General features: G+C 43.5%; 1 protein-coding gene across 2 annotated transcripts; it reads right to left on the bottom strand.

Moving 5' to 3' along the window:
• Positions 1 to 774: 774 nt before the first annotated feature.
• Positions 775 to 27,795, bottom strand: SLC6A5 (solute carrier family 6 member 5). Of its 2 annotated transcripts, XM_054390543.1 has the most exons (16): positions 27,630 to 27,795; positions 27,379 to 27,386; positions 26,317 to 26,455; positions 24,859 to 24,990; positions 24,376 to 24,549; positions 23,515 to 23,656; positions 22,891 to 23,023; positions 21,569 to 21,703; positions 21,110 to 21,213; positions 18,256 to 18,380; positions 14,354 to 14,466; positions 13,943 to 14,074; positions 12,415 to 12,514; positions 7,411 to 7,511; positions 3,193 to 3,360; positions 775 to 930 (listed from the first exon to the last, which is right to left on the bottom strand). In XM_054390543.1, the coding sequence occupies exons 3-16, from the start codon at positions 26,384 to 26,386 to the stop codon at positions 775 to 777; spliced, it is 1,785 nt and encodes a 594-aa protein (XP_054246518.1). In that variant the 5' UTR covers positions 26,387 to 26,455; positions 27,379 to 27,386; positions 27,630 to 27,795. The 2 variants fall into 2 exon arrangements, with proteins under 2 accessions (XP_054246518.1, XP_054246519.1); XM_054390544.1 differs by lacking the exon at positions 27,379 to 27,386 and having other exon boundaries at positions 26,317 to 26,457; positions 27,624 to 27,795.
• Positions 27,796 to 27,879: the final 84 nt, after the last annotated feature.

Raw genomic sequence — 27,879 nt, 5'->3', positions numbered from 1 at the left:
TCTGGCACCATTTCCAAACCACTCCTAGACTCAAATGCCGTTTAGCCCCAGTCTCAAATTATTAATCCTTTACCTTTTGCTTTTACTTTTCTGCTTGAAAAGATCAAATAGATTTGTTTTTCTGTTCTGATCCATTATATTGCTTCCTGGCATGCTGTTTAAAGGCTCTCCAAAAGTCCTCAAAGCCAGTATAAATCATAAAAGAAGCATGCAGACACAATGAATCAAGGTCTGCTGTCGGTGTAGAAAAAGTGCCTCTGCTTACTGCGAGAGCCATAAGTATTTATACCAGGACTACAGGAGATCCCCTTCTTTGCTCACTCCCATCCCTCCTGAGGGCTCAACTTCTCTTCAGTTACACTGCTAACAAAATCCTGGTTCCCATCACAGCTGCCTGTTTCAAGAATACTTCTGTGAAATGGGTCCAGTTCTGTGTGTAATTGCCCCAAGCAGATTTTTCCACTGCGTTTTGTTTCTCTCTGCATTCCCTGACAAAAAAAAAAAAAAAAAAAAAAGGGATGGCCCCTGTAACACAACATGCTTTTGCTATTTCAGCAGGTACAGACAACATCATGGGCATCACCCACACCTGGAAGCAGTCTAGCTAAGGTCTTCCCCATGGCATGCAACAGGAAGTCCTACTTTCCTAAGCAACCACTTTCAGGCATTGTAAAAAGGAAAAGAATAAACGGGGGGGGGGGGGGGGAAACAAAATAAGGGGAGGGGGGCAAATATCAGAAAAGGTGGACATTATTGCCACCCACATCATAATTATTAGCATTGGGTCCCCAGTTCTATATCCTTCACTGGCAGTTTAAGTCCCAGGGAGGAGGTTCCCAGTGGATCAATCATATTCATGTAACGTTCACCACGGTGCTTGGCCAAAAACGGACCCCAGTCAGGCTGTGGAGAGCACACCAGCTTGAGCCGCTGCAGTGTGGGGGAGAGAAAAAGAGAGTCTCATTCTGAGTTACAGAGCAGAATTACCATGCAGAAGGAATGAGCATAGGCTCATTTAAGATTATTGATGATGGCCTTGCAATGCTCCACTGCTTGGTGTTTGTTTTGCACGAAGTTTGCAAGATTGATAGAGGATGAAGTGCCCAGATTTTAATTATACATTTCCTCCCCACACCATATGAGGGGAGCTCAGAACCACTGCTGCAGATTGCAAGGCTCACTTACTGAAGGACATGTGCACAATTACTTAACCCAATGGTCTAAGCAGTGGGTAAGTGCATTAAAATAATTGGATAGCATATTTCCCAAAAGTATACAAATGACCAAAAAAAAAAAAAAAAAGAGGAGTACATTGCTATGAATGAACAAAGATTTTCATTTTGAGCTGACAAAATGTTTGATTTCTATCTGCAGACAAAAAAAGAAAGAGAAATTTAACCTGGCAAACAACAAAAAACTCTTCTAATCTTTCTTTATTGAATATACAGTCTGGTGCATTCACAGATAAAAAAGACAGAAAACATATTTCTGATGACTTAAGAGGGAACAATTATATGTTTATAACCTAATAAAGTGAATCAGATCTCTCTATAAGTTATTTTAATCTCTGCTTAATTACCAGGTTGCAGCTCTTACCTCCCAAACCAACCATAATAATTTAAAGCAGCAGACTCAGTATTCAGGAAATACCAGGCTTCAGCAAAAGCCCCACCAGCACAGATCCAACTTTGGGGTATTTCTTTTGGGGGCACTACTAATGGGGCAGTAAGGAGAACACAATATTTTTGTGGCAGTATATATATGTCAGTACTGCAGATACCAGTTAGAAGATGTGAAGCAGATGAATTTTTCTCAGTGAGAGAAACTTTGGAGAGGAGGAGGAAGTCTAATGTCACCTTAGTTCGTTGCCAGTAGGAAGAGTTGTCTCCTGACCCAATGTGCACTACCCAAGGGCTGGATGACCCTTTAGACAAGTGGTCTCATTGCCCTAGTGTCAATGGTGCATTTGGATGCTCTGCCTAGGGTGTCCCACCACTTAAATTCCTGTGCTCTGTGTGAAGCAGAAAAGCGTGGTCTTTTTCCTTAGGCGTGTGCAGTGTGACATACTGAGAGAGCAAAAAGATTATTCTATTTTAGTACATTTTCTCTCCTTTTCACTTTTGAGGCGTATAACAGCCTCGATGGGTTTTGCAGGAGAGCTGAACTGCAACAGCAGCTATGAAAAGGGGAGTCAAGTCTCTGTTCCTTTTCCTGAGGAAGGGAGCAGCACAAGCAGCATGCAGTGATAAGAGGGCAGAGCTGAGGAAACTTCAAAGGCCAAACACTAAGAGCGCTGAACTTCTGCAGAAGACAAGGTGAAGGCAATGAAGGGATGAAATGCTGACATGAGAAAGACATTGCTGTACCACACCTTCCAAGGAACTGAGGAACCTGTGGGATGGGAACAGCCGGGAAGTGGCAGTGATGGCAGGCAGGGCCAAGGCACAGAGAGAGGGAGCAGAAGGGGACTGCCATGTCTCTGGAGCAAGGAGGGGAAGAGGCAGGAATCTGATTTGCAGAATAAACCAAAGCACCATTGGGGGGGGTTGGGGGGGGGGAAGTGCCACATGGAATTTTTTTAAGTCCAGATGCCAGAGAGAATCAGCTTATTCAAGAAAAACAAAGAGATGAAGAAAGGGGAGGAAAAAAAAGATTGCCAGCTAAGTTGTATAATGAGTGGCTTAAGCTGTAGAGCATGAGGTCTTTTCATACATCTTATTCCTGAACTTCATCAAGTGGCACAGCCTCCTGGAGTACATCCCAGATGACTCAGGTACCTGACCATCTCACGCTCTGCAAACAGCTGACTCCTAATGGATGTCACCTAGCACTAGCTGCTGGGCTCACTGTGCCACGATGCACATCAGCAGCTGATGCTTCCTATATCTACATGCTGCTTTTGCAAGGAGGTCAAGAAAATCTAGAACAGCTTTCCCTCAGTAACACCATACCATGAAACATATAACTTCTCCTAGTTCTCATGAAAGCAATCACTTAACAATATAGGAGCATTTTGCTGTGGAACAGGGAATAGAGGACTGCATTTTAAATCAACTGAGCAACACAATAACTGGCTTGCCAGAACATAATCTTAGTGCTATCAGGCATTCAATATCACAAAAATCAATGTAAAGTAAACCAGACAGTCTCCTGTGACCGTATTTTTATGCAGCAAAAAGACAGAAGAATTACCTCAATAAATTTGCCTGGGGCTAGATGCATTTTTATCACAAACATAACTGGGATCCAGATAACTGAGCAGGCCAGCATCAGCCATCCAAGCACCATGGACCAGCCTGGATAGTGGTAAGCTCCATACGTCATTGGCTCCCATTGGTAAAAACTGAAGCAAAGAATAAACTGGAAACAAGGAAGGAAAACATGTTTGAATAAGCAAAACAAGCCTGCATGCCACAAGTGGTAGGTAGTTGATATAAAGGAACACAGATGAAAAATATATAGATATAAGGCAGGGAGCTCCCACAAGCTGTAATTAACAGGTCAGGGCCTGAATCTAGTGAGTTTCATGGAAATCTCACAAAATCCCCTCAAAATCACTGTATTTATACCAGAAGAATTGAAATTAGAATCTTGCCCCTAGGGTAACATGCTTTACTACATGGTCTATTGGCAATTTTACCTAATGTGATTATGCTAAGTTACCCCATTTCACTTACTGTATGAACAGCAATATATCTGCTTACATTTGTGCATAATTCAGTAACTTTGGGGAAATGCCTGTGCTTCCAATAATTGCACACAGAAGATTTATAGCAGTATAACTAGGTGAAGGCACGTATAAAAATGATCAGTTTTATTTCCAGAGATACAGAGTAATTGAAAGTCTAATATTAGACTATCCAAATGTATCAAATATTAGCTTTACAGAGGCAATAACAGAAAAGGAGATATTGCTTAGTTTTGCTTTGTCTGTTTCCATCACATAAAAATTGAGTTACGACTGATCGCTGTCAATTTCTTTCTCACCATAAGTTCTCTAAACATTACATTTGGAGGGAACAACAACAGAACATGCAAGCTTGAACTGACCTTGTTTGCTTTCCAAATCTGCAACAAAATGTTAATGTTCCCTGGTTATGATTACTGGCAGTAGCTAAGAGTGCAAGTCTGATCAACAAAGGAACAGAGCAACTGGAAGAAAAACCACTGGATGAAAAGCCTTACAAGGGCTCTAAGGCAGTATCTTGAATACAGCCATTGGAAGGAAAAAGAAAAATAAAGAAGATTCAAAAAAAAAATACCCACATGGCCACACCTTCATTTTTAATAAGACACCCACAGGAAAAAAAATACATTGTCATTTATGTCATCTTAATACTATAGATTGAACAGGGCTATGTCTTTAAGCTTCTAAAAAGGGATTTTCAGGCTTATACCTATATATTGTCACAATCAAACAATAGTTGCCACTGGGTAGGAAAGATGGATCTACCAGGCTTTCATGCACAGCGATGCTATACTTCAGAGAAGACAACTGGGAAAGAAAATCTATGCAGGAAAGTAGAACACCTTCATTATGCCCATTGGAGAAATTATTCTCATCATAGAAAATGCCTTTTCCTCACAACTCAGGGCTTTGCTGAGCTCACCAAAACTCGTTAGTCTCTCCACACACACATTCCTGTCTGCAAACACTATAACCTTTCCCAGTTTTCAGAAAAGATATCCCCTCCTTCCTGAATTAACAATAACGAAGTTACTAAATTCACCCAGAGCCTTTCCCCAGAAATAAAAATATTTGCAAATGTCTGTTCACCCAGAGCCTTTCCCCAGAAATAAAAATATTTGCAAATGTCTGTGCAGCACTAAATAGCAGCACAAATAGGAACTTCCCAGCACATAATCCAAAATACAGCTTCTCTGGAAGAAGTAACTGCAGAGGACCAGAGTCACCATGCTGCTTCTTCACCTCACCCAGCTGACACCACATTTACTGCCTCAAAATGTCTCTCTTTTCAGAAAGTCTAATCATTTTCCTTACCTTGTACCTAAAGCTCTCTGAATACCCATAGGAACTGTATAGCACAGCTGGGAAATGATGGGCTTTTAAACTCAACACAAATACTGATAATCTTGGCACATGTGCGGTCCAGGTCTGAGTAATTTCAGGCCAAGGGATGGTCTCTGAAACATAAAATCCTGGTGAAAGGTGGCTTGGTGGTTTTCATAGAATGGCTTAGGTTGGAAGGGACCTCAGAGATCATCTACTCCAATCTCCCCACCATGGGCTGGCACACTTCTCAACTGGACTTGGCTGCTCAAGACCTCATCCAACCTGGCTTTGAACACCCCCAGGCAGGAGGTATCCACAACCTGGGCAGCCTATTCCAGAGTCTCACCACCCTGGTACTGAAGAACTTCTTTCTAAGAACCTGCTCTCCCTCAGCTTCAAACCATTCCCCCTTGTCCTGTCTCTAGACACCCTTATGAAGAGTCTTTCTCCAGCCTTCCTGTAGGATTCCCTTCAGGTATTGGAAGGCAGCTCTAAGGTTCTCTTGGAGTCTTCTCTTCTCCAGGCTGAACAACCCTCAGCCTGTCCTCATAGCAGAGAGCCTTTGGATCATCTTTGTGGCCCTCCTCTGTACACGATCTGACTTACCAGGCTGAAAGCTTTTTAAATGGCTAAAAGGAGTATTTAATTCTTGTGCCAAACATGATATGCAATAAAGATTGCATCAGTACCTAGGTTAAAACATAAAGGAAATGTTGTGTTAGAGACCTGGATGGTAAATGTAGGAATGGTAAAAGTGAGAATGGGTCGTCTTTGAGATTGAACGGTGATCTAAGTTTGAAGTAAAGCTTATTCCAGGTTTTGGGGTCGAAAAAAAGCAAAAGGGGAAAAGGGAGAAGGGGAAAGGGAAAGAGAGAAAGGGGGGGAAAGGGAGAGGGAGAAAGGAGGGGAGAGGGAGAGGGGGAAAGGAGGGGGAAAGGAGAGGGAGAAAGCAGGGGAAAGGGAGAGGGAGAAAAGGGAGGTGGGGAAGGAGAAAAAAAAAAAGAAAAAAAAGAGGAAAATCGGGAGAAAGGGGGGAAAGGAAAACTTGGGGACGGAGAAGGAAAACGAGGTGGCGGGGAAAGGAAAACCGGGGAAGGAGAGAAGGAAAACAGGGGAAGGGCAAAAAGAACCACAAAAACAATCAAAGCATGATCTAATTTCCTGTTTAAAGCCTGCTTTGGTTAGTTTAAGCGCAGCACACAGGTAACTGCGGACCCCATATCACCCATGTGCCCCCCACCTCTTCCGTCCCCTCAGGCCTGGCTGCGCTCGCTGCCAGCCGCTGTCACGCAGCGCCACCTGCCGGTGCGTCGGAGACACGCGAATGGGCCACAGCCCCGCGGCGTCCCGTCCGCCGCATGGGCCGGGCTGCTGCAGAGAACCTGCAGGGATCTGAAGGACATGGAGCTGCTGGATTGGGTCCAGAGCACGCTACAACGTTGATCTGGAGGCTGCTATGAAGAAAAGCAGAGAGAGTTGGGGTTGTACTGCCTGGAGAAGAGAAGGCACCGGGGAGACCTTCTTGTGGCCCTTCAGTGCATGAAGACGTCAGCTGATAGGAAAGCTGGGGACAGACTTTTAGCAAGTTCTATTGTGACAAGACAAGGGGGGATGGTTTTAAACTAAAGCAGAAGAGATTTAGGCTAGATACAAGGAGGAATGTTTTCACAATGAGGGTGGTGAAACACTGGCCCAGATTGCCCAGGCAAATGGTAGAAGCCCCATCCCTGGAATCATTCCAGGTCAGGTTGGACAGGGCTCTAAGCAACTTAATCTTGCTGAAGAACCAGGGAAGTGGTGGAGTCATTATATCTGCAGCTGTTAAAAAAAAAAAATGTGTGAACATGATTTAGTGGTCATGATGGTGCTGGGTTGATGGTTGGACTTCATGATCTTAGAGGGTTTTTTTCCAACCTTAATTATTCTATGACTCTAAGATGTCCCTGCTCATTGCAGGGGAGTTGAACTAGACAAGCTTCAAAGATCCCTCCCAACCCAAATCATTCTACAATTCTATGATTTATATTTGTTACTGAGAACATGATTAATTCAATCCTTGCAGCTAGAAGTTTGTCCACAGAAGACATTCCAAATCATGTCTCTCAGGTTAGTTCATGAATCGACTAAAGGTGATTTCCCTAGCTCAACCTGAGAAGAGACAGGAGGATCATGGAAGTTCCTCTCCTCTGTCTCTGTACATCCACACATATTCATTACATACACACACAGAGAATAACCAAAAATGCTGCTGTGCAATGGCATGTTTTGTACAGACAGCAGACTCACCAACCCAAAAGTACCATCATGTATTCTCTGACTTGTATATTACATATGAATGATGAAGAAAACAGCAACAAAACCCCTTTGGAGGAGCTATTTAAAAGCTTCTTGCTTACTGTTAAAATAGTTGGGGTCACAAATGCCCAACAGACTCTCCAGAATTTACTTGGCTGGAATCCAATCATCATCTCTATGTCTTCACAAAATCTCTGCAATCCTGTAAACAGGAAATGAAAATGCAATTAGGTGTGAAAGAAACCAGCTGCAGTTTCCAACACAGCTCTTGTGATCTCCCCTGTGTCCAACTACAAAACCAAATTCTGACTTGTTGGTTGAAAACTTGAGTGGGGGATCTATCCAAACAGTGAATAAAATGAGACTGGGATGGTGGGAACCGTTCCAGTATGATATTTACTTCCTAAGAATTAAAGCACAAATGAGCTTTTTCATAGAGATTAAGTGTTCAGTACATTTGGACTTAAAGCATTAGTAGTATGTAGTGGGTAGCTGCAGTTATGTCTGTGCTTGTTATTTCGTTGTGATGATGAACCTCATTAATATCTGCAGATGTATTTCAGCATAGATGATATCTGAGCTTCTCTGCTGCATGACTGGGGTACAAACTGTATCACTTCACACTGAAACAGGTAAGGTCTTGCTATCTTTCATCTGATATGTAAGAAATACTTTGAATTATTGGAGAGCACCTGCAAATATTTTAAATTCCATTCAATGTTCTTTGGACAAACAAATCAACTGACAGCTTAGTTCTTCAGGTTATTGTATTGATTGCATCTGTAAAGTTACTTGAGTTAATAAACCACACAAGAGTAGAAAAAGGTATTTCAGATGTCTCTGCAGCCAAGTCCCTGACTTGTGCCATGTGCCTAGAGAAGGTGAGCTGGCCCAGCAGCTGCTATTGCCAAGCTGAGACAAGCCAGTCTGAATTTCACCCTTGTTCTTCAGAGCTCTTTAGAGAAATGGCCCCCATTAGTAGAAACTTATCCAAAAGTAATCAAAAAAACATTGACATTTGTTTCAGCTTTTCTAAGGGTGACAAGAAGAGGGACTCCTGGGGTCCAAGGCTGAACACCTCCATCACATAAACATTTTCAGTTTGGGCCAATTTTGTGATCATCTCTGTCATTTAAGTGTCACAAAGACACTATTCTACAGCATTTAGCCTCACATCTATGATGTGGGGACAGGGATGGAGCTTAAATATTGGAAAAAAAAAAAAAGTTGTGCAGTAAGAAAAAAAAAAACACTTGGGAAAAAAAAAAAAGTAATAAAGTACCTCATGTTCTTATTGCCCTTACAGTCAGCCACAGCTGCTGCTGAATATAAGAAGGGATAATCCCCTGGCATGATCCACCTAATTTTGAGTCCTTTCTGTTGATATCAAGGAGAAACAAACCTATCCACCTGGCTGTTTCCAGAATTAAGAAAGTTAAAAATAGCAATGGCTCAATACTCTGTGTCTTCTGGTGCAGCTCTAAGAAAGCAGCAGGGCCCAGCTCAGAGTGTGAGCACAGAGTAAGCCAGTTCAGGCAGGTAACATGTCAGAAAAAAAGCTAAAACACTGTGTTATGATAAGAAACAGCAACAAAAAAAATCCAGAAATTAAACAAGAAGATGGTATTGCAAGAACAGTATTTAGGGAAGGGGGAAAGTGCAACTTGCAGTGGCTGCAAGCTTAGAAAAATAGCCCAGGGGGTCAGAGATGTCACATTTTTTCCTGTAACTGTAATTTCTCTCCCTCCTTTTCTCTCTTCCACTCACTAGAGCAAATGCTCTTCTTCAGAAAGCCTCTTGTGTCCTCTGTAAAGTACAAGTAATTTTTATGGCCCCTGGAATCACCATTCTTCAGCACCCTTCTGACTTCTCCATTTTCTAATAGAGCTCTGTACGCTTGGGTGGACTGTAACCCCGGGGTGGCTGCACTATGACCCCTAAAGGAGATCCTAGCAGCAACAGAAGGGTTGGTCCCTGGGTTTTATTGACCTGCTTGTTACAGTTCACTGTACTATCTGTAGAGAGTTAACCTGGGAGGTGCTCACAGAGTGGTCAGTCCTGCAGCGCAGTGGTGGGAACAAAACTAGTTTTAAACTAATTTCAGCAGCAAATTATGAGCTGAAGAATCTTGCCACAAAGTTGAAAGCTCATCCAAGGGTCCCTACTCCAGCTACACTTGCTGCTGCAAGGGGGGTGTACCTAACTGGAGAGTTACCAAGGACTTCTGCCTCCAAAATTCATGCAAATCTCCAGAGATTTCTTTGAAACTCCAATTTTAAAATGCAGTTCTTTCTTGGAGTCATTGGTTGATATTCACAGCTTCAGACACTTTTAAATATTGTCAGTTCAGGAGTCAAATGCTTGTAAACAGATACAGGGATTACATAGCACTTGTTTCAGTGAAAGGCTGGAAATAGATTTGTCAAGTTGCAGAGAAAAGTGCAAAGGGTGCTTTAGCTAACAGAACACATTAAATCTTAGTATAGCTGATCTCCCTCTCAGATCAGTCAGGCCTGCTGAATAACTTTGGGAAATAAATGATACATCATATTCCACATCTCAAGTCCCACTCTCTAAAGTATCATGATGTATTCATAAGCAGTGCAGATATAAAAGCCATTAAAAAGGAGAAAGCAAACCTAGACAGACAACTACCTCTGCCACAGGTAAAGTGTTCAAAATTACTAACACTTGCCACAAATGCACTCCAGCAGTTACCCCCCACTCTGGTGATGAACCTTCCCAACTACAGGTTGTCAGAAAGACAGCTCTGGACGGAGCAGGAACAAAGTTAAGGTCATATCTTTTCAGTTTCCAGCAGTGTTTTGCTCGAGCACAAGGATCTTTGCATTTATCTTCATGTTGCAAAACGTAACAGTGGGAATTATGCTGATGATTAAATTAATACCTGCAGCTCTGAGCTATTTGTTACCAGTCATGCATCACAATCTAAACAACTGGAGAATAAACATCTAAACCAGCATGTGAAATAAAAAACACAGCATTTCACTGGATTATGAAGCACTGGCTCGACTGAAAAAGAAGTGATTTCAAGGAAATAACCAAGTGTGCCTCCTTTTAATTTAAAAATCTCAAGCAGCTCAGCAAGCAGAACATGTAACAAGGGCTAAAGACAGATTTATTCCCGCATAAAAGCACCTGCCACTATTGTGCCAACCTGCTTGCTATGAGGAGAACGAGCATACAGAGAAAGGTGTCAGTGGAGTGTAAAAACCACAACTGTCAGAGCTTGAAAAATGTATTATGCCAATTGTAAGCACTGCTTGAAGGAATATAACAAGAGCAGGAGCAAACTTGTGTTTACAACATACAAATCACAACTATACAAGCTGCATTCCTACGAACAGTCCTTACAAAAGTAGCTTTAATGCAATAGAAGTAGCTGTGCCACATTAGTCAAGCAAATGATTGCAAAGTAAATATTGCCCCTTTTGTGTGTGTGTGTGTGTGTATAAAAGACTGGAAGCTCTTTAATCTAGCAAAAGGTTAATTCCAGGGAATAATCTCTGCACTAGTTTACATCAAAGGCTTTACTAACATCTGTTGATTAACAATCAGTTGGTACAGAAAGCATGGAAAGAATGATTTGTAATCGGCACATCTTTCCCACCTCTGATTACATTAAAGTAATAGGCAACTTAAAAAAAGAAAGTTCTCCTCTGTTCAAGTCCTTTCTTTGCAGTGTTATGACTATTTCTGTATTGTTTGATGTTTTTCAGAAAAGTTAGTGTTTGAAGAGATTGAATTTGCTGGGCAAAGCAGGCACTAGCCAGAGCAATTTTGCTGCCAAGCCTAATAAAATGCTAATCTTGACAGACAGGTTTGCAGCGCTTCTGCCACACAGCGTTCAGAGGAGGAACAGAGCCAGTGTTTGCTCCTTATTTACCTTCATTCTTAGCTGAAAACAAACAGAACAAAGAAATTCGACAGATTTAAGTAGTTGGGGGGGGCACAGCCTCAATCTGTGCAGGGGGAAGTTTAGGCTTGATCTTAGAAGTTCTTCACAGAAAGAGGAATTGCCCTTTGGAGTGGATGTCCCTGGAGATGTTTAAGAAAAGCCTGGATGAGGCATTAAGTGCCATGGTCTGGTTGATTAGTTAGGATTGGGTGATTGGTTGGATGTGATGATCTTGGAGGTCTCTTCCAACCTGGTTGATTCTGTAATCTTGCACACTGATGGCAGCGGCTTTAAATGAGGCAATCTTTTTGTCACAAACTGGGCCTGCTGGCCAGGAAGAGTGAGAACAGTGCTTTAGCACAGTGCTGCTCAGGCATGCTCTCTACAAACAAAGGAGGAGGAGGGAGGGAGGAAACAATCTTATCTTTGTCATCTTAACACCGAGATTCGAATCTTCCTTTGCTTATGAAGGCAAGTCTAAAGTGGCATCACCACACTCCAGGCATAAATTAATCATTAGGGACACCTTCACATTTCCATCTGAGATCATATGTCCAAGGATCAACCTCCCTGGAAGCACTGGACAAGTCTGGGAGCAAACTGATGTAGCTACAGTAGCATCAAAGTCAGTGCACTGCTTTATGCTAGCTGAGGATCTTCCTCCTTAACATGGGTTGGTGTAACTGGTGTTGCCACTGTGCACAACAAGTGAGCAGCTGCATAGTCTTGATTCTGTGTTACAGACAGATGGGCTAAAGAGAAGGCTGAGTGTGTACACAGAACATAAATCCTTCAAGAGCTATTAAATACCAAGATAACACTTCTGGCTCGGGAGATCTCTGACTCTAAAACTGTAGGAGTGTGAAAAGAAGCCCTGGAGAAGTTTCACTAAACTCTTGGTCTGTTCTTAGACTCATCTTTAGGCACTGGCTTTAAGCTGTTGGTGGACAAAGGACATGAGACTATACAAAAGTCCTTTAAATGTATGTATTTAAAGGAATCCTTTAGTAATGAAGTCCCATTGTCCTTCTGTTCAAACTAAGGGAATTCTGAGGTTTTACACTTGGGGGGGGGGGAAATACAGAGTTCTACTCCCTTCCTTAAGAATTTCACATCACCAGCTGCTTCACCATATGTTGTCATGTTATTTTGTCACAGGCTGCCCCACAGCAGTATCTTTTCTTACCATATATGTAGGAAACTCCAACAAGCTCAAAGATGGCAATGATGACAAGAGAATAAGAAGCTGCATAGGTGTCCACAAGCTGTAACATATACATTCCACCCTAAAAATAGGAAAGGATAAAAGAACCATTACTTGTGACATCTAGCTGGTATCTCTCTTCATATATGGCACAACTTCCACTGCTGCTAACATAGGCAGGAGCAGGAGTCAGGACTTTCTGTCCCTAGTAAGAATCAAAACATTGACTGGACACAGACTCATACTGCTCTACAGTTTCTTCTTTCTGGTTGAACAAATCCCAAATCCAGCAAGAAAAGAAAAGCAGAGAGTACACTTGAGTCTGGTAACTAATAGAGCTTTGGAAGATGTTGGTTTCAGTCCTTTCAAATTAAGGACTGAACAGTGATCAGACCTTCCACAGAAGTGTCTCTAATTCTTCGTACAACACCAAAAGCAAAATCAGTACTGAACCCAGGAATACTGTAACAGCAAGTCCAGTTCATCTTTTGGAAAGGATATAATGCCCTATCCTCAGAGCAGAGGAGAAGAAGCATAATTCAAGTGGAGAAAGGACTGAATCCATCCCAGGATTTAGAACAGTAAAGCTAGGCTAGTATGTGATGATGTGAAGAGAAAGAAAGAAAGAAGGGGGGGAAGGAGGGAAAAAGATGAATAAAATAGTAAGAGAGATTTTATGTACCTCATCTTGAAATTCGTGAGGGTTTGTAACACTGGAGGAATTAATGGACAAGACACTGAAGACTGTCAATGATAGATGAGAATTCCATTATGAACTCCACAGTCTGCCAAAACTATCAGTCAATAGCTAATCTGGGAGGAAAATCACCCAAAACTGGTCTGCATCTTTGTATGACATACCTGCTTGATTGTTTGTTTGTTTCCTAAGTGAACAACTATTTTGCATCACTACTCTGGAGAGGTCCAACTAGGGAAAATTTAAAAGTCTGAACCTCAGAAAGGTGTTTAAGTGTGCATCACTCAGAGTATCCCCTAAATAAAAAATAATAAATAAAAAAATAAATAAACCCTAAAAACTAAAAACTAAAAATAAAATAAAAATTAAAATAAAAATAAAAAAAAAATAAAAAAAATAAAAAATAAAAATTAAAATTAAAATTAAAATAAGTAAAAATAAAAATAAATAAAAATAAAAATAACATAAAAATAAAAATAACATAAAAATAAAAATAAAAATAAGTAAAAATAAAAATAAATAAAAATAAAAATAACATAAAAGTTAAAAAAATTTAAAATTAAATAAAATTTAAATTAAAATGAAATTTAAATTTTAATTTAATTTAATTTTAATTTTAATTAATAAAAATAAAAATATTAAAAAATAAAAATTAAAATAAAAACAAAGTTAAAAATGAGGCTTTCAGACTCTCTCGGTGTCCCTGCACATCTGGCAGAATTCGGTTTAGTCTTCTGCAACTTGCACGGGAGGAGAACGGCCACCAGAGGGGGACTGGGGACAGAGAGTGATGCTCAAGGCCGATGTCGTTACCTGAGTGATCATAGGAAATCCCATGATGAAAAAGGAGACGCAGCACCCAAGAGTGAACAGTGCCTTGTGCGTACGTAAGTATTTGGGGAACTCATCCGAAACGGAGGTCACTATAGTCTCGATAGTGGCAAACTGAAAGACGAAATAAAAGGGAGCTGTTTCAGTGCACACAACATACACAGAGTGGTCCAGCTGGACAGAAGGGAATATAAGGCAGTACCCTGAATCCACCCTAGGTGTTAAATGCTCAGATGTCAACACCAAAGCTCCTCCCAAGCAATGTCAGCGTTGATGGCCTTACTTCATTCCTCTATTTACAAAGCAGTTTGCCGACCACACAAAACCAGCAATTAACCTCACAGTCCTCCAAACAAATAAATAGGAAAAAAGGGGCAAACAAAAGTGGTTTACCATAGTGTCCAATCCAAGTGTCAGAAGCATCAAAAAGAATATTATAGCCCAGAATGGAGAGAGGGGGAGCCTAGTTAAGGCTTCTGGATAAACCACAAAAGCAATTCCAGGACCTAGAAGTGAGAAAATTAGAGGCTGTGATATTCTGCATTCCATTAACATTGCTGATTGAAGGCAAGATACAAATGAGAGCCATGTAATGCTGATGGCATGACCCATGCCACAAGAAGGGGCTCTACACACATTTCTCATCCAAATTATTGTATCCCATTTCCTAAAGATGTAATCTAGATTATCAGGCTCTTCTTGGTGATGCCCAATGACAGCACAAGGGGCAATGGGTGGAAGTTGAGGCATAGGAAGTTCCATGGAAACACGAGGAAGAATTACTTCATTGTGAGGGTGATAGAACACTGGAACAGGCTGCTCAGGGGGGTTGTGGAGTCTCCCACTCTGGAGATATTCAAGATCTGCCTGGGTGAGTTCCTGTGTGATCTGTTATGGGTGATCCTGCTCTGGAAAGAGGCTTGGTCTGGATGATCTCTCGAGGTCCATTCCAGCCCCTAACATTCTGTGATATCCCATTTCCTAAAGCCTTAACTATTGTATCCCATTTCCTGAAGCCCTAGTTTTTGTATCCCATTTCCTAAAGCCCCCACGCTGTTTCTGCTCCAGAGAACACTGTTGCTTTCTCATACACTTGAGAAAAACACACAGCTTTTTAGCAGCTTTTGAAATAATCTCCACAGGCACCTTGAGAAGCGTTTGGAGTTTCTTCTGAATAGAAGACAAATACAAGAGTTAACAACATGGTGGGGAAAAAAAACCTAACACTGTACATGACTCACTAAATCTTGCTGCCTTTAAAGTGTGCTGCAGAAAAAAGGCTTTTGGGAATCAAAAGGTGCAGGTAGAACTACTATGTATTCATGAGCACGTTCTTTCATCTCTTGAAGGATCTTGATTAAAGATCTCTTCTTCACTACTAGAGATAAGGGCTCTGTTTGCACTAGCATCCTGCATGCAAGGGTTTTAATTAAGACTCAGAAGAATGGCTTTCCATTAATCACACTTTCCCAAGAAGTTTAATTACAGAAAATGTGAAGCTGCACGTCTCTGCATCTCAGCCTCTCATAACTCTCCAAGGTATCACATGCCAGGGAGCATCCAGGCACAGGCAGGCTGGCTCCCATCCTCTCTCTCTTCAGAGATGCAGGGGGATATGAACTCTTTCTAAAGGGCTATTAAAGCCAGGAAAATTTCAAAGGATTTATATGCTGAAATCACAAAAGTCCAATGACTTGAACTTTCATTTTAAATGGCTACAATTTTTCAACCACAGTATGTTCTTAATCAAACTGAGACAGGAGAACAAAAGTAGATACAGGAGAACAAAAATAGATACAGGAGAACAAAAATAGATTGCCTTGTCTTTCCCTCCAGGAAAAGTGGATCTACATGAGTTTTTCCTCAAAGGAGGAATCTAAGTGAAAATAAATAAATACTATGTGTTTCAGGGGTGAAAAAATCCCTTCCCATTTTCACTCAAGGTTTTAAAACATGAATGGAGATCATCCTGACTACTGCCATTTTCCCCTCCAGTGCAAAAAAAAAATGTAAGTATGGGCAAGGAGTGGCTCTTTTCCTCAGCTGCTCAGGGTGCTTTTTAATTCTGTTCAGTGTCTGCAGTTCTTCTTAATCTTCACTCTCTCCCCACTGTGCAGTTGCCTTCTATTATGGGACCATTACTGTCATGGGCCCACCTCTCCAGGTGGGCCCATGACAACCTCATGAGTTTCAACAAGACCAAATTCAAGGTCCTGCATCTGGGTCAGGGCAATCCCAAGCACCCATATAGGCTGGGCAGGGACTGGCTTGAGAGCAGCCCTGAATAAAAGGGCTTAGGGGTGCTGGTGGATGAGAAGCTCAACAGGAGCCAGCAGTGAGCACTTGCAGCCCAGAGAGCCAAGCAGAGCCTGGGCTGCAGCAAGAGAAGTGTGGCCAGCAGGGCCAGGGAGGGGATTCTCCCCCTCTGCTCCACTCTGCTGAGACCACACCTGGAGTACTGCATCCAGTTCTGGAGCCTCTGTTAAAAGAAAAGTCTGGAGGTGCTGGAAGGTGTCCAGAGAAGGGCCACGAGGATGATCAGAGGGCTGGAGCTCCTCTGCTGTGAGGACAGACTGAGAGAGTTGGGGCTGTTCAGTCTGGAGAAGAGAAGGCTCCATGGAGACCTTCTTGTGGCCTTCCAGGATCTGAAGGGAGCTACAAGAAAGCTGGGGAGGGACTTTTTAGGGTGTCAGGGAGTGATAGGACTGGGGGGAATGGAGCAAAACTAGAAATGGGTGGATTCAGATTGGATGTTAGAAAGAAGTTTTTCACCATGAGGGTGGTGAGACAGTGGCACAGGTTGCCCAGGGAGGTGGTAGAAGCCTCATCCCTGGAGGTTAACTCCAGGCTGGATGTGGCTCTGAGCAATCTGATCTAGTGTGAGGTGTCCCTGCCCATGGCAGGGGGGTTTGAACTAGATGATCCTTGAAGTCTCTTCCAACCCTAACAATTCTATGATTCTAAATTCTGCTTTCCTCTATCATGGAGAGCAGTGAAGCCTCACCCTCATGAAATAATTTAAATGACCTACCTAGGCTCTTACAAAGGCACTGAGAGCCCTACAATAAGGTGACAGCTTTTCTTGCCTCCTTTGGAACAGCTGCTGAAACAGCTGGGAACAGAGAGTTCCAGCCTGTGCCTAGTCACTCACCCAAAGACCACCACCAGGCACTCAAGAGAAAAGGGTTGTGATACTCTGCACTAAATATTATGCCATTTCCAGGGAGATGAACCAGCTGAACCAAGTGTTTCCTCCACCTTCCCTAACACCTATGTCTCTCCATCCTCCCTCTGTCCATCTCTTTGAAGCTCCCACTGCAGCTTCACTTGAGCAAAGCTTCTTTGACTTTTAACTCCTTCCAAATAATTTCAATGAGTGCATCATGCTTCAGATCTTGGGGCTGGTTTCCTTTGTTTGTCTTACTGTTTCAGGATGAAGGTGAAGTCTAAAATAAAAAGATTAATTGAAACTCCTAAAACACCTGGCTAAAACATGGAGCTTTTCAAACACAGCAGTCTAATCCAGACAGAAAATGGGGATAAGAAAAAAAACTTTCCTCTTCCCACTCAGCTAACTGACAGACCAAAATGAAACTGGATTGACATTACCTTAGCTTCCAAGTGTGGTATCTCCTACTGCTTGCTATCCAGGAAGAGTTTGCTAGCTGACCATCCTATGAAATTCTCTTCTCAGATTCTCCAGCAGCCCAACCCACCGTGGGGCAGCCAGTGCCAACCCCACACTAACTCCCTGTGAGTGAACTGCAGCTTGTGAGCTTCCCCTCTCCTCAACAGCTGCCATGTACCAACCAAAGGAGCTGCAGAAATTGAATGTGACCTTTATCTGCACCTCTGAAGTACTGCAAAAATCTGTGGGATTATTCATGTTTCAGTTTAAAGAGAAGGAATAAGCAAAAGAAATTAAGACTTTTTTCTATTTCTTAGCCAGGTTTTCTCTTACCAAACTAGTGATAAGGAGGCTTCAAGTAATACATTGACACTCCTAGTGTACTTCTTAGCATAAGCCCTGGGCAGCCTGATCTAGTTGGGGATGTCCCTGCTGACTCTAGGGAAGTCAGATTAGATGACCTTTGGAGGTCCCTTCTGGCTTGGGCCATTCTATGATCATTCTGTGATTCTATACCTTCCCCCATAAGGAAATGTCTACAAGTGGTTTACTAAAATCCACTGCAGTTTGAAGCCATTATTCACACCTCCAATGTCAATGTCATCACTAAAAATAGAGCTGAAGATGCTACCAGGTTCTTAAGCAGAGAAACAGAGGCATACCCTACCTTGGTCTGCCACAGCTTCAATGTTCACTTTGAGCTCATTTGCCATGAAGCCAATCACTGAGAAGATGACAAAGCCTGCAAATATACTTGTGGCACTGTTGGTACATGTGACTATCAAGGTGTCCCTGGAAAGAAAACACAAGAAGCCACATCAGCTTGTTGTAGTCCATGCAGGGCAGGAGGGCTTTGTGCACTAAGGAGCCCCTCTCATGAGCGCACACATCCTGTGGGAACACTGGTGAAGGTCCACCTTTGCACTTATCAGGTACATTTGGTGCTGATCAGAGGTGACAGAAGTCTTCACAACACCACTAGGAACCAGGTGTGCTATTTTCCACCACCCCCATGCTGTATAGAAAGGCTCAGGCCATGCAGGAGGATGAGCACTGCTGCTCTTGGCCTCTCCAAAGAAGGCAACAACGATGACATAATTTGCAACACAGTTTTACTCTTTGCCTGCTGCAGATAGCTGCTCACTCTCTTACATATGGACTAACCACCACTGTCCAGGGAAGGTGCCTTTTGTTCTCTATCTTCCCTGTATTTATCCACAAGCTTTGAGGGTTAAGCTTTCTGTACCTTGCACCACTCTCTTAAGCGCTGGCCCATCTGGCAGCCTGGAGAGGATTCCCTGGAATCGATTTTCATCATGGGAATCTGAGGAAATCCACGCCTGACTGCCATGCTGCACTGGGAAGGTACCTGTGACTTGACAGGAAACCAGCCCTCATGATTCCCTAGCCATAATTATTACATTCTTGATAGGATTTTTATTTTGTCCTCAAAATATATGTGTCCAAAAGACTTGCCCTTAACTACTATGACTGAGGGGGGAGGGAAAAAAAAAAATCACTAGAATTGCTTATTCCTCCTGTGATTTGTCAGGAACAGAACAAACTACAACCTGAAAAGCTGTCAGGAATCTCCCTGAGCTGGCAAACTTCTGGAATCTCTAACAGAGCATCTCTTAACAGAAATGATTAGGTTAATTCTTCAGGTCTACAGTAAAAAAAAAAAAAAAAATTACAATGTTCTGTTTGGAATCATCATGGCTTAATTCTTCCAAACCTGGGTAAGTTTTACTTAAAATATTTCAGGTTATGCCTTGTGAAGTGACTGTGTGTAAATTTGCTCCAATTATGGATTATTTAATGGCATTTAAAATGGAAATGGAAATGTCACTGAAAATTACAATTTTATCTGCAATATTAGAGTGTAATTAATATGAAAATGGAAAGGGAAAATAGTCATGCTTCATTTCAGGGTTCAAGATGAGTTGTAAAATTAAGCAGATTAGAAGTAAGTGAGCTTTTCTAATTATCTCTGCTTCAGTTTCCTGCATTTCTCTCTAAGACAGGCCAAACTTCTATTTAGTATTAGACCTGTAAGATTTTTGTACTTCATTCCCATGTGTTCAATTTAACAACATCAGTTAACATTTTCTAAACCCCACAAAACATTGCTAAATGAATGCACAAAGGTAGCATGAGGCTCTAGCCAGCCTGATCTAGTGTGAGGTGTCCCTGCCTGCAGGGGGTTGGAACTGGATGATCCTTGTGGTCCCTTCCAACCCTGACTGATTCTATGATTCTATGATTCTCCCTTTTTTTTCCTTTTTTGCCCTGGTATTCCAAACGCATTCCTTCATTCATTCAATCATCACCAAATCAAAGCCCAGAAAAAGCATTTTTAAAAGTGCTTCCCGAAGGACAGCTGGAGGAGAGTAACTGAGTGAACATCATTGCTGCTTATTCATCCCTATTTTAGGATAATTATATCCAGTTACTTTTGAACACTCGTAGGAAACAATTTTTTTTAATTCCTTTTTAAAACCCTGCTCCGCATTTCTTTTTGAAGGTATTTTGTAAGCAGTACTTAGAAGTTACAAGACAAAGGAGTTCAAATCCCAAGGAGCTTTATGCTTGAATGTCTTGACACAGGGAAGATTTTAGGTATACCCTTGGGACAGTCCCTCAGCATGCTGCTGTCAGTCCTGAATCAGCAACCCTCTCATTGCAGGAATCATTAAAGCTTTGCTTCAGCAAAAATAAGATTGGGTTTAAAGACAATAAAATATCAGTGAAGCATTCTGCTAACAGCATGTGCTTTTGGTTTCTCCATCTACTAACATTTATCTGGCACATTTTTTGATGAACAAGCTTTACTGTGCCACCAGGACAAGGACTTCTTCCTTATCAGCCTAACTCGCAGGGTTTCGAATTTCACTACTTGAAATAACTTGATACATTTAAAATCCAGTTACTCTTAGCGTAGTTTTACAAAAAATAATAATATTTAGGAGAAACAAGAGTCACATCTATGGAAAGCGCATGTCATGCAATTCTCACAATGGCAAACTTCAGCCCATTCCACACAGGGGTTGTTCTTCAGCAGAGTCTGTCAACTGGGAGGGCTTCAGGCCACTGCTCAGCTGTGGGCAGCTTCCCAGTTTGCTTTTCAACCTAAAACTGCTGATTCTGAAAATGAAAAACCAATGGGGACTACAATATGCTTATCTTGAGATTTGTAGATTAGGAGCTGGGGAGAAGATACAATGCACAAAACCAAACCAAACAAAAAAGATTAAAGAAACAAAACAAACACGCACACAAAACCCCCAACCAACCAAACAGACAAACAAACACACACAAACAAAACTGAACCAACAAAATAAAGGTGTATGACAGAAAGAGACATAAAATAAAAGACATTTGGGGGAGAGGGGGAAGAGAGAGATACAAAAATAAAAAGACACCAAACAGAGATACAGAAAAAAAGCTTTCTGCAAGTTTGAGGATGACTGGGTTAGGACAAGGCTGGCTTAATAAGAGTGATGGATTTCACCCTCACATACCTGTAGCAATTATTATGGAATTTGTTGTAAGAAGAGAGAGTAATTAGACCTCCCCATGCTGCAGATAAGGAGAAGAAAATCTGAGTGGCAGCATCTTTCCAAACCTACATAAGATAAACAGGAGGGGAAATAGCATCAGCTTCAGTCAAAGGTATTAGAAAGATCCATAGCATTAACAAATGTTACTGTTAGGGGATTAACACTAAGTTGTTTACATGAACTGAAGAGTGATGGATGTCAATAGAAGATTTAAAAGCAAAACCCTCTTCTTGCTGAGCCCATATAAAGCAGCAATATAACTTCTGCTGTATATGGAAGGCACAAACATTCATACCGGGTCAAATACATTCAGCAACGAAAATATACATCAAGAGGGAAAAAAATCTGCTTGCACCAGACAGAAGGAATCTGTGTGGCTTATTCACTCTAGCAGAGATGTAAGTGCAATAATAAGCCCACCATAGCATCAATCAGCTTCTCCCATTTTGGTGTGATGAAGTACCAGATTCCATCTCCCGCTCCAGGTAGAGTTACTCCTCTTATAAGAAGGATGATGAGAACCACATAAGGAAACGTAGCTGTGAAGTACACCACCTGGACAGGCAAAAGAAAGATTACTGAAAGGGTCCATAAGAAGAGAGGAGGGGAACATACAAGTGCTACACTATTGCCTGAAGAAAGCAATTGCTCAAGCTCAGAGACAAAAAGCAAAGACAACAGGGTTAACTCCCAGGAAATCTGGAATTTTACAGCTCTCCTTGCTGCTGGAAACAAGAATAATATCAACAGAGGTAGGAGCTGGGATTCTAGGCAGAGGGGAAAGAAAAAGCAGAAAAGAAAGTCTGAAGAGGAGCAACAGGGATGTACAGCTAAAGGAAAATACCAGATGGAGGTGAGGGGAAAGAAAGCCAGTGGAATGATCCAGGTAGACCTAATGATTATGATGTCTCAATAATTACCTAGAGCAGAGCTCTCTCTGTGGCCAGATCAAATGACCAGTTAAGCTGCACACTCCACCCAAAAGCATTTCAAACCCTTTCCCCATTAACCTCTGAATCTTACAGGGAACAGAGCCCTCCAAGCTGAAGTGACTTTGGAAACTGCTTTCCCAAGTTGCCCCTTGCTGCTTTGATTCTCCCAGATGATTTTCTGTGAATATACTGAACTCATCTCTGCATAAATGAAGGGTTTCTATCCCTGCCACCAAGGAGTCACCACTAAGACTTAAAGAAACATCTCTTGCCACATCTAAGCCCAAGGAATTCTCCTGTACATCATCTGGTTCTTGGCTCTGGCTTTCCATAAAACAGTTCTTCCTGTCACATTAACATGGGAGGAAAATTAAATCTCAGACTTCCCCTGGCACTCAGGATTTTCTGCTGCTTCCCAAGCTGCCTCCCAACAGATATTGTCAGCTTGTAGATGCAAAGGGATGGCTGGAATCAGAAATCACAATTTCCCTGATGACAGTGAAATATGAAATGATTGGGGAAATTTAACAACCACAACTCAAAACAAGAGAAAGCTGCTGAAGGCAGCTATTTTGTCATGCAACCACCAAGTGCAGCTCAAAGACTCATTTTAAATTTATTGCATATCAAGGAACAAATACTGAACCAAAAAAAATATTTTTAAATGCTCTAGAAAGGCATTTTTTAAAAAAGAAAGAAAAAAAGAAAATACAAAGGGAAAAGGCATTTCTAGTAATTCACTGCTTTAAATGAGAATATGCTGCACCTAAAGCTTTCTTGCAAGTGGACAATCACAAATATTTTCCTTACTTTTCCTGATGACTTGATTCCTTTAGCAAGGGAGGCATATACAATCACCCAAGCTAGGAAAAGAGACAGTGCCAAGGGCCATCTAATCTCACCAGGATATTCAATCCCTGCTGAAATCTTCAATACAAAGTATCTAAGGAAAAAAAAAAAAAAAGAAAAAGAAAAAAAAGAGAGAGAGAGAGAGAAGGACAGTTTTTAAATGTTGTTTTAAAAATATAATTAAGGACAGCAGCTGCAGGCAATAATTCAGTGCAAATTCCTACAGCATTTTGTTTTGCTGCAGTGTTCTCAAGTGGTTTCTCTAGAATGTTCCAGTGGTTCTCACCATGTATTATTTTATTTATCTGCATTGCAGTAGTAGATAAAAATGCCAGGCAAGGGCCAACACCCCAGCTGTGCTTAGCACCACAGGAATAGAACACAAATAATCCTGTGCTTGAAATGTAGCTTTTTGTCATTCCAATGCATTAAAAAAAAAAAAAAGAGAGCATCTTTTGCTGTCCTTAACTGTAGTATTTCTAGTCTCCAAACAGTGATTTGTTGTCTGCTACAGTGGATTTTAGAGGAAGATTAACATACATACAAAGGATTAACATAACATCACCAGACAAAGGAAAATCTTACTTGAAGTATTCTTCACTTCCACTGACAAATGTTTTGTTTCCTTCACTGGTGAAGTTAACCATAGTCAAGTTTGGATAGGCACTCATACAAAAAGTAGAGTTCTTGATTTGTATTTTGGGGTGGTCACCAATAATGCAGGAATCTAGGGAAAAATGAGGAGTGGGGGGAAAAAAAGAGAAAGAGAAATAACTTGTCTGGAATTTTCTTCCGGTTGGGTTTACAATGCCAACAAAAAGATGACATTGACTTTTGTTCTCTTAGATTTCTGAACATCTCGCTTACAGAAGCTATGAGGGTCTGAAAGAATCAGGTCTTAAAAGATCTCCCAAGTGTTTAAGGCATAAAAAGAGCATGAGGAAATGAATGAACTCCTGCAGCCCGCGGGGTTTTCGTTGGTTTATTTTGGGTTTGGTTTTGTTTGCTTGTTTGTTGTTATAAACAAGCCTCACTAAAGCCCAAGAAGTTCTGACAGAAAGCAGAGGCTGTTAGCTATGGTGTTTTATCCCCTGGTTCCTCCCCTGTACAGTTTTGTTTGTTGTTGTTGTTTGTTGTTTTTTTTTTTCCGAGTGAAAACTAATTTAAAAAAAAAAAGACAGATAAAAAATAGATTGGCGTCTTTTAGCATTCGAAATTTAAAATCGCATTTACCATCGGTAAGGAAAAAAATAAATAAAAGGGGTGGAAGGCGCCCATCTGGTGTAGATCAAAGTGGCTTGGGAAGCGACGGCTCCTCCATGCTGGGAACCTCGCCTGGCCACAGGCATTCGCAGTCCCCGATGGCATCTCCCAGGGGCGCAGCTGTGCCGGAGAAAGCTCTGGAAACCCCCCAGATAAATAACTAAAAGCCTATCCCCACCTTACCTAACAAAAGTTTGTTTTTATCTTTACAGTCTGGCGTGTTCCAAGGGTTGTTACAGGAAGCCCAAGGTAGCACAGGTACAAAGGAGGCGAAAAGGTAGAAAAGTGTGTAGCAGAGGATAATGTTGTAGTATATGGCTATCAAGACGGAGATGATCAGCATTGCAATGCCGCAGCCTGGGAGAAACGAGAGGGAGAGAACGGAGAGAGGAGACCGCGGTTAACCCCAGGTGGAGGGGCGGGAACCGCAGCAGGTCCCGGCGGCTTCGTCTGGTGCAGGTACAAAGCGCATCCCCCGCCAGAAAGGGCTCCCCCCGCGCAAGATGCGCGCTAAACACTGCGGAAACCAGACGGAGATCATGCGGCTGCGCGCCTGCGGACGCGCTGCGGAGCGGGGGCGCAGGGAGGCGGCGGTGCTTAAGCCATGCAAGAGAGGGGGTGCAGGACATGCTCCCCAGAAACCGGGCCGGCTCCTGCTCCGCTCACCTTGTAAGGCGGGGATGGCTTTCCAGACTGACACGGGCCCCTGACTAGCAAACTGCCCCAGGGAGACTTCCAGGAAGAAAATGGGGATCCCGGCCAGGGCCAGCATCATCAAATAGGGGATGAGGAACGCACCTTGCGGGGATGAGGGGTGAGAAAAGAGAGAACAACCTCAATCAGCACGCACAGACCGTGGGGGCCGAGCCGCCTCATCCATCACACCAGGGGGAATTCGCCTACCTCCACGGCCCGGCGCGGAGAGCCCCGCAGAGAGAGCCCCGCGCAAGCCCCGCGGGGCAGGGTTCTTCGTCTCAGCACCCCCCGCGGCAGGCTGGGAGCGGGCTCTCCTGGGGTAAAGCGGGGCTGTTTCTGCCCGGGATACGGGGGACAACCCAGTCAAGGTCTGCGGCTACTAAACATTTTCGGTTTGTTAACGATTCCTGGTGCCCCAAGACCGGGGTAGGGGGAAGCAGTTTTTTGTATTTCCAGCTCTGGCTGGAGGGAATATTGTCGTTAAACGAGTATTTTAGCACCTTCCACTTAAAAGTTCTTACACGTAAAAAAGAAAAAGCTCACCAGCAAAGTCTGGGTTGGGTTTAGAATCGCTAGTTAACTCACACATACCATAGCTCTTACAGCCTCTGCACAACTGGTCCCAACGCCACAGCACCCACATCCCCCACTGAGCCCTGCGCGGCCAGAAGCGGCTCACAGCGGCAGGAGGATGAACACAGCAGCACCTACCGGCTCCCAGTTTAGATGAGACCTTTGCTAGAACCTCCGCAAGTAAACTTTTTCTTCTCCATATATGTTATTAGCGGCACAACCCTTCTTCCAACCTTCCTTCTCCTATTATCCTCTGTTCTGCTCAGCACCACTCTCAATTTCAAGCGATTGTTTTTCAACTGTTTGGCGGAGAGGTTTAAAAGAAATTCCCCAAACTTCACGAAATAACAGGACGGCTCGACTTGCAATCAAGTGTCCTTCTGTGACTTTCCTGATTGGAAAGCCCTTGGTGTCGTCTTCACCTCCCTCCACTTCCCCAGTCCCATCTTTTTTGGAGTTAGACCAGACTAAACTAGGCAAAGTGGAAAGCCCGGACCTCTCACTCTGAGTCCGGGTGGGATCAACTCTTCGTTTTCCTCCCTCTCCTACCAGCACCAGCTAACTGCAGGTGTTTTAAAAGAGAGAGCTACCTTCTAACGAAATCCTGTCGGAGCTTTCCTGCTTTGAGAGCTGACCATCAGAAATCCCTAGCCAGGATTCTCAGCTAAGTTGCTAGTGGTCTGGAGGTGCCCTCGGACCTGGGCTCAGGCCGGAGCTTGCTGCCTGGTTTTGCCAGACAAGCGGGCACCACTGCCCCCCACTTCCTTCCCTCCTGTTTCTCCCCACCAAGAAGGCAGGGATCGGCTCAGCCACGTACGGTACTGCAGGTAGAGAGACAGGAAAAAGCCATCATACCTCCCCCATTCTTAAAGGCCAGGTACGGGAACCTCCAGACATTGCCCAGCCCCACTGCATAACCCACCATGGAGAGGATGAAATCCAGCTTGCTAGACCAGTTCCCTCGGGCTTTATTTTCATCCCCTACATCGTCTTCCTAAAAGAGGGGAGAAGGAGAGGGGGGAAAAAACAAAGGTCGGAAAACAGCCACTTCTGCAAACAAGCATCGCGGTGTTGCTGCTGCCGGGTTCACCGGAGGGGGAAAGAATGGAAGGGGGAACCAGGGGATCTTCACATGCAGCCCCCGCTTGGGCTCTCTTCTGATAGAAAACAGCAGAGGAGCTTTTCAAACCCTGGCCCTCTGCCAGGGTGCTCCCGAGGGAGGCTCCCCCGAGGGAGGAGAGATCGTGACTGCAGCCTGCGGGTGTCAGTTCCCACTGGCCGGTTACCCATGCCCCGAATGCGCAGGGCCGGGCTCCACGGCGGCCTGCCCGGGGCCTCCAGACACTGCAATGCGCATCTCCCAGCCGTGCTGGCATCTCCACAGGGCCCCAGGGGTGGCTTGGCTCCTCATCCTCCGCTACACCGGAGGCTAAACTGCCCTCTCTGAGGAGCGTAGCCTTCGGGCGAGGACTGACCAACCGCCGGCCTCAGCAAAGCCCGCACGGGCCCGGCCGTTTTCCCGGCACGCACAAACCAAGTACAAAAAAAAAAAAAAACAAAAAAAAAAAAACCCCCAACGCTTTTAGAGAACGAGCCCTCCCCTTCCCCTCTTCCTGGGCAAACCCAGACACGCAGGGGGACAGGGAGAGCACTGAAAGCGGTGTTCACCGGCACCTGCCAGGCCCTGCAACCCGGCCAAAGGCAAACCCCTCGCGGGGCGTAGTGCCAGGAGCTAGCAGGCTTTGGTGTCCTATGGGGTTCAGGTGATTTCGCCTTATTTTTGGTTACAGGCTCCAAGGATTGAGCAGCCGACCGAGTCCGAGATGGGGAGAGCATCTTTCCTGCCTTTGGCATGTGATGCTGGGAACAGGACTCGGCCCTGGGGACAGAGAGGGTACACCAACAGGACCGGGTGACAGGCACGGCTCAGCGAGCACTTTGGAATTAGCTGGACACTGTTGATTGACGATTATACTCATATCCCATGGTTAGCCCTCAATAGCAGTACAGCGTCTTGCCCCAAACCTCTTCCCCCTCCCAACGACACAGCCCCATCACTGACTAATTCGAACCTGATTTTAGAGCTTCAGCCCAGACCAGCGCTGAGAAGCAAAGACCTCTCACTCCCACAAGCTGAACTGGGGGAAGAAACCCTGAAAGGAGCCAACTTACCCCCTCCACTCTGCCAGGAAGAACAGAAGTGTTGCCATCTGTGCCCAGCACCACAGTACTCTGGCTCAAGGTCACCCAGGAGCCTTTGGCATTGTTTTGCTCCAGTGTGCTCTTACCAAGGGTTAGATTGGTGTCCCCGTCTGTGCTCTGCAAAGCGGGGATTTTGCACTGGGGGATAGCAGCTTGCCCGGTGGCCCCTGCCCCAGGGGTGTGCTTGCATGGAAATGTTTCCACAGATTCCCTCCC

This window comes from Indicator indicator, chromosome 21 (genome assembly GCF_027791375.1).
Source record: "Indicator indicator isolate 239-I01 chromosome 21, UM_Iind_1.1, whole genome shotgun sequence".
Taxonomy (NCBI): Eukaryota; Metazoa; Chordata; class Aves; order Piciformes; family Indicatoridae; genus Indicator; species Indicator indicator.
Note: the sequence above shows the minus strand (reverse complement) of the source record. Positions and strands in the feature narration are given on the sequence as shown.

Bases quoted from the DNA above. Each gene is read 5' to 3' on its own strand.
- SLC6A5 (XM_054390544.1), bottom strand. From the start codon at position 26,386: ATGGTGGGTTATGCAGTGGGGCTGGGCAATGTCTGGAGGTTCCCGTAC. The intron at 14,467-18,255 runs GTAGGGTATGCC...TCTCACTTCTAG, and splicing joins TGAAGCTGTGGCAGACCAAG to GTCCTGGAATTGCTTTTGTG. The intron at 7,512-12,414 runs GTAAGAAAAGAT...TCCTGTTTACAG, and splicing joins TGGAGTTTCCTACATATATG to GATTGCAGAGATTTTGTGAA.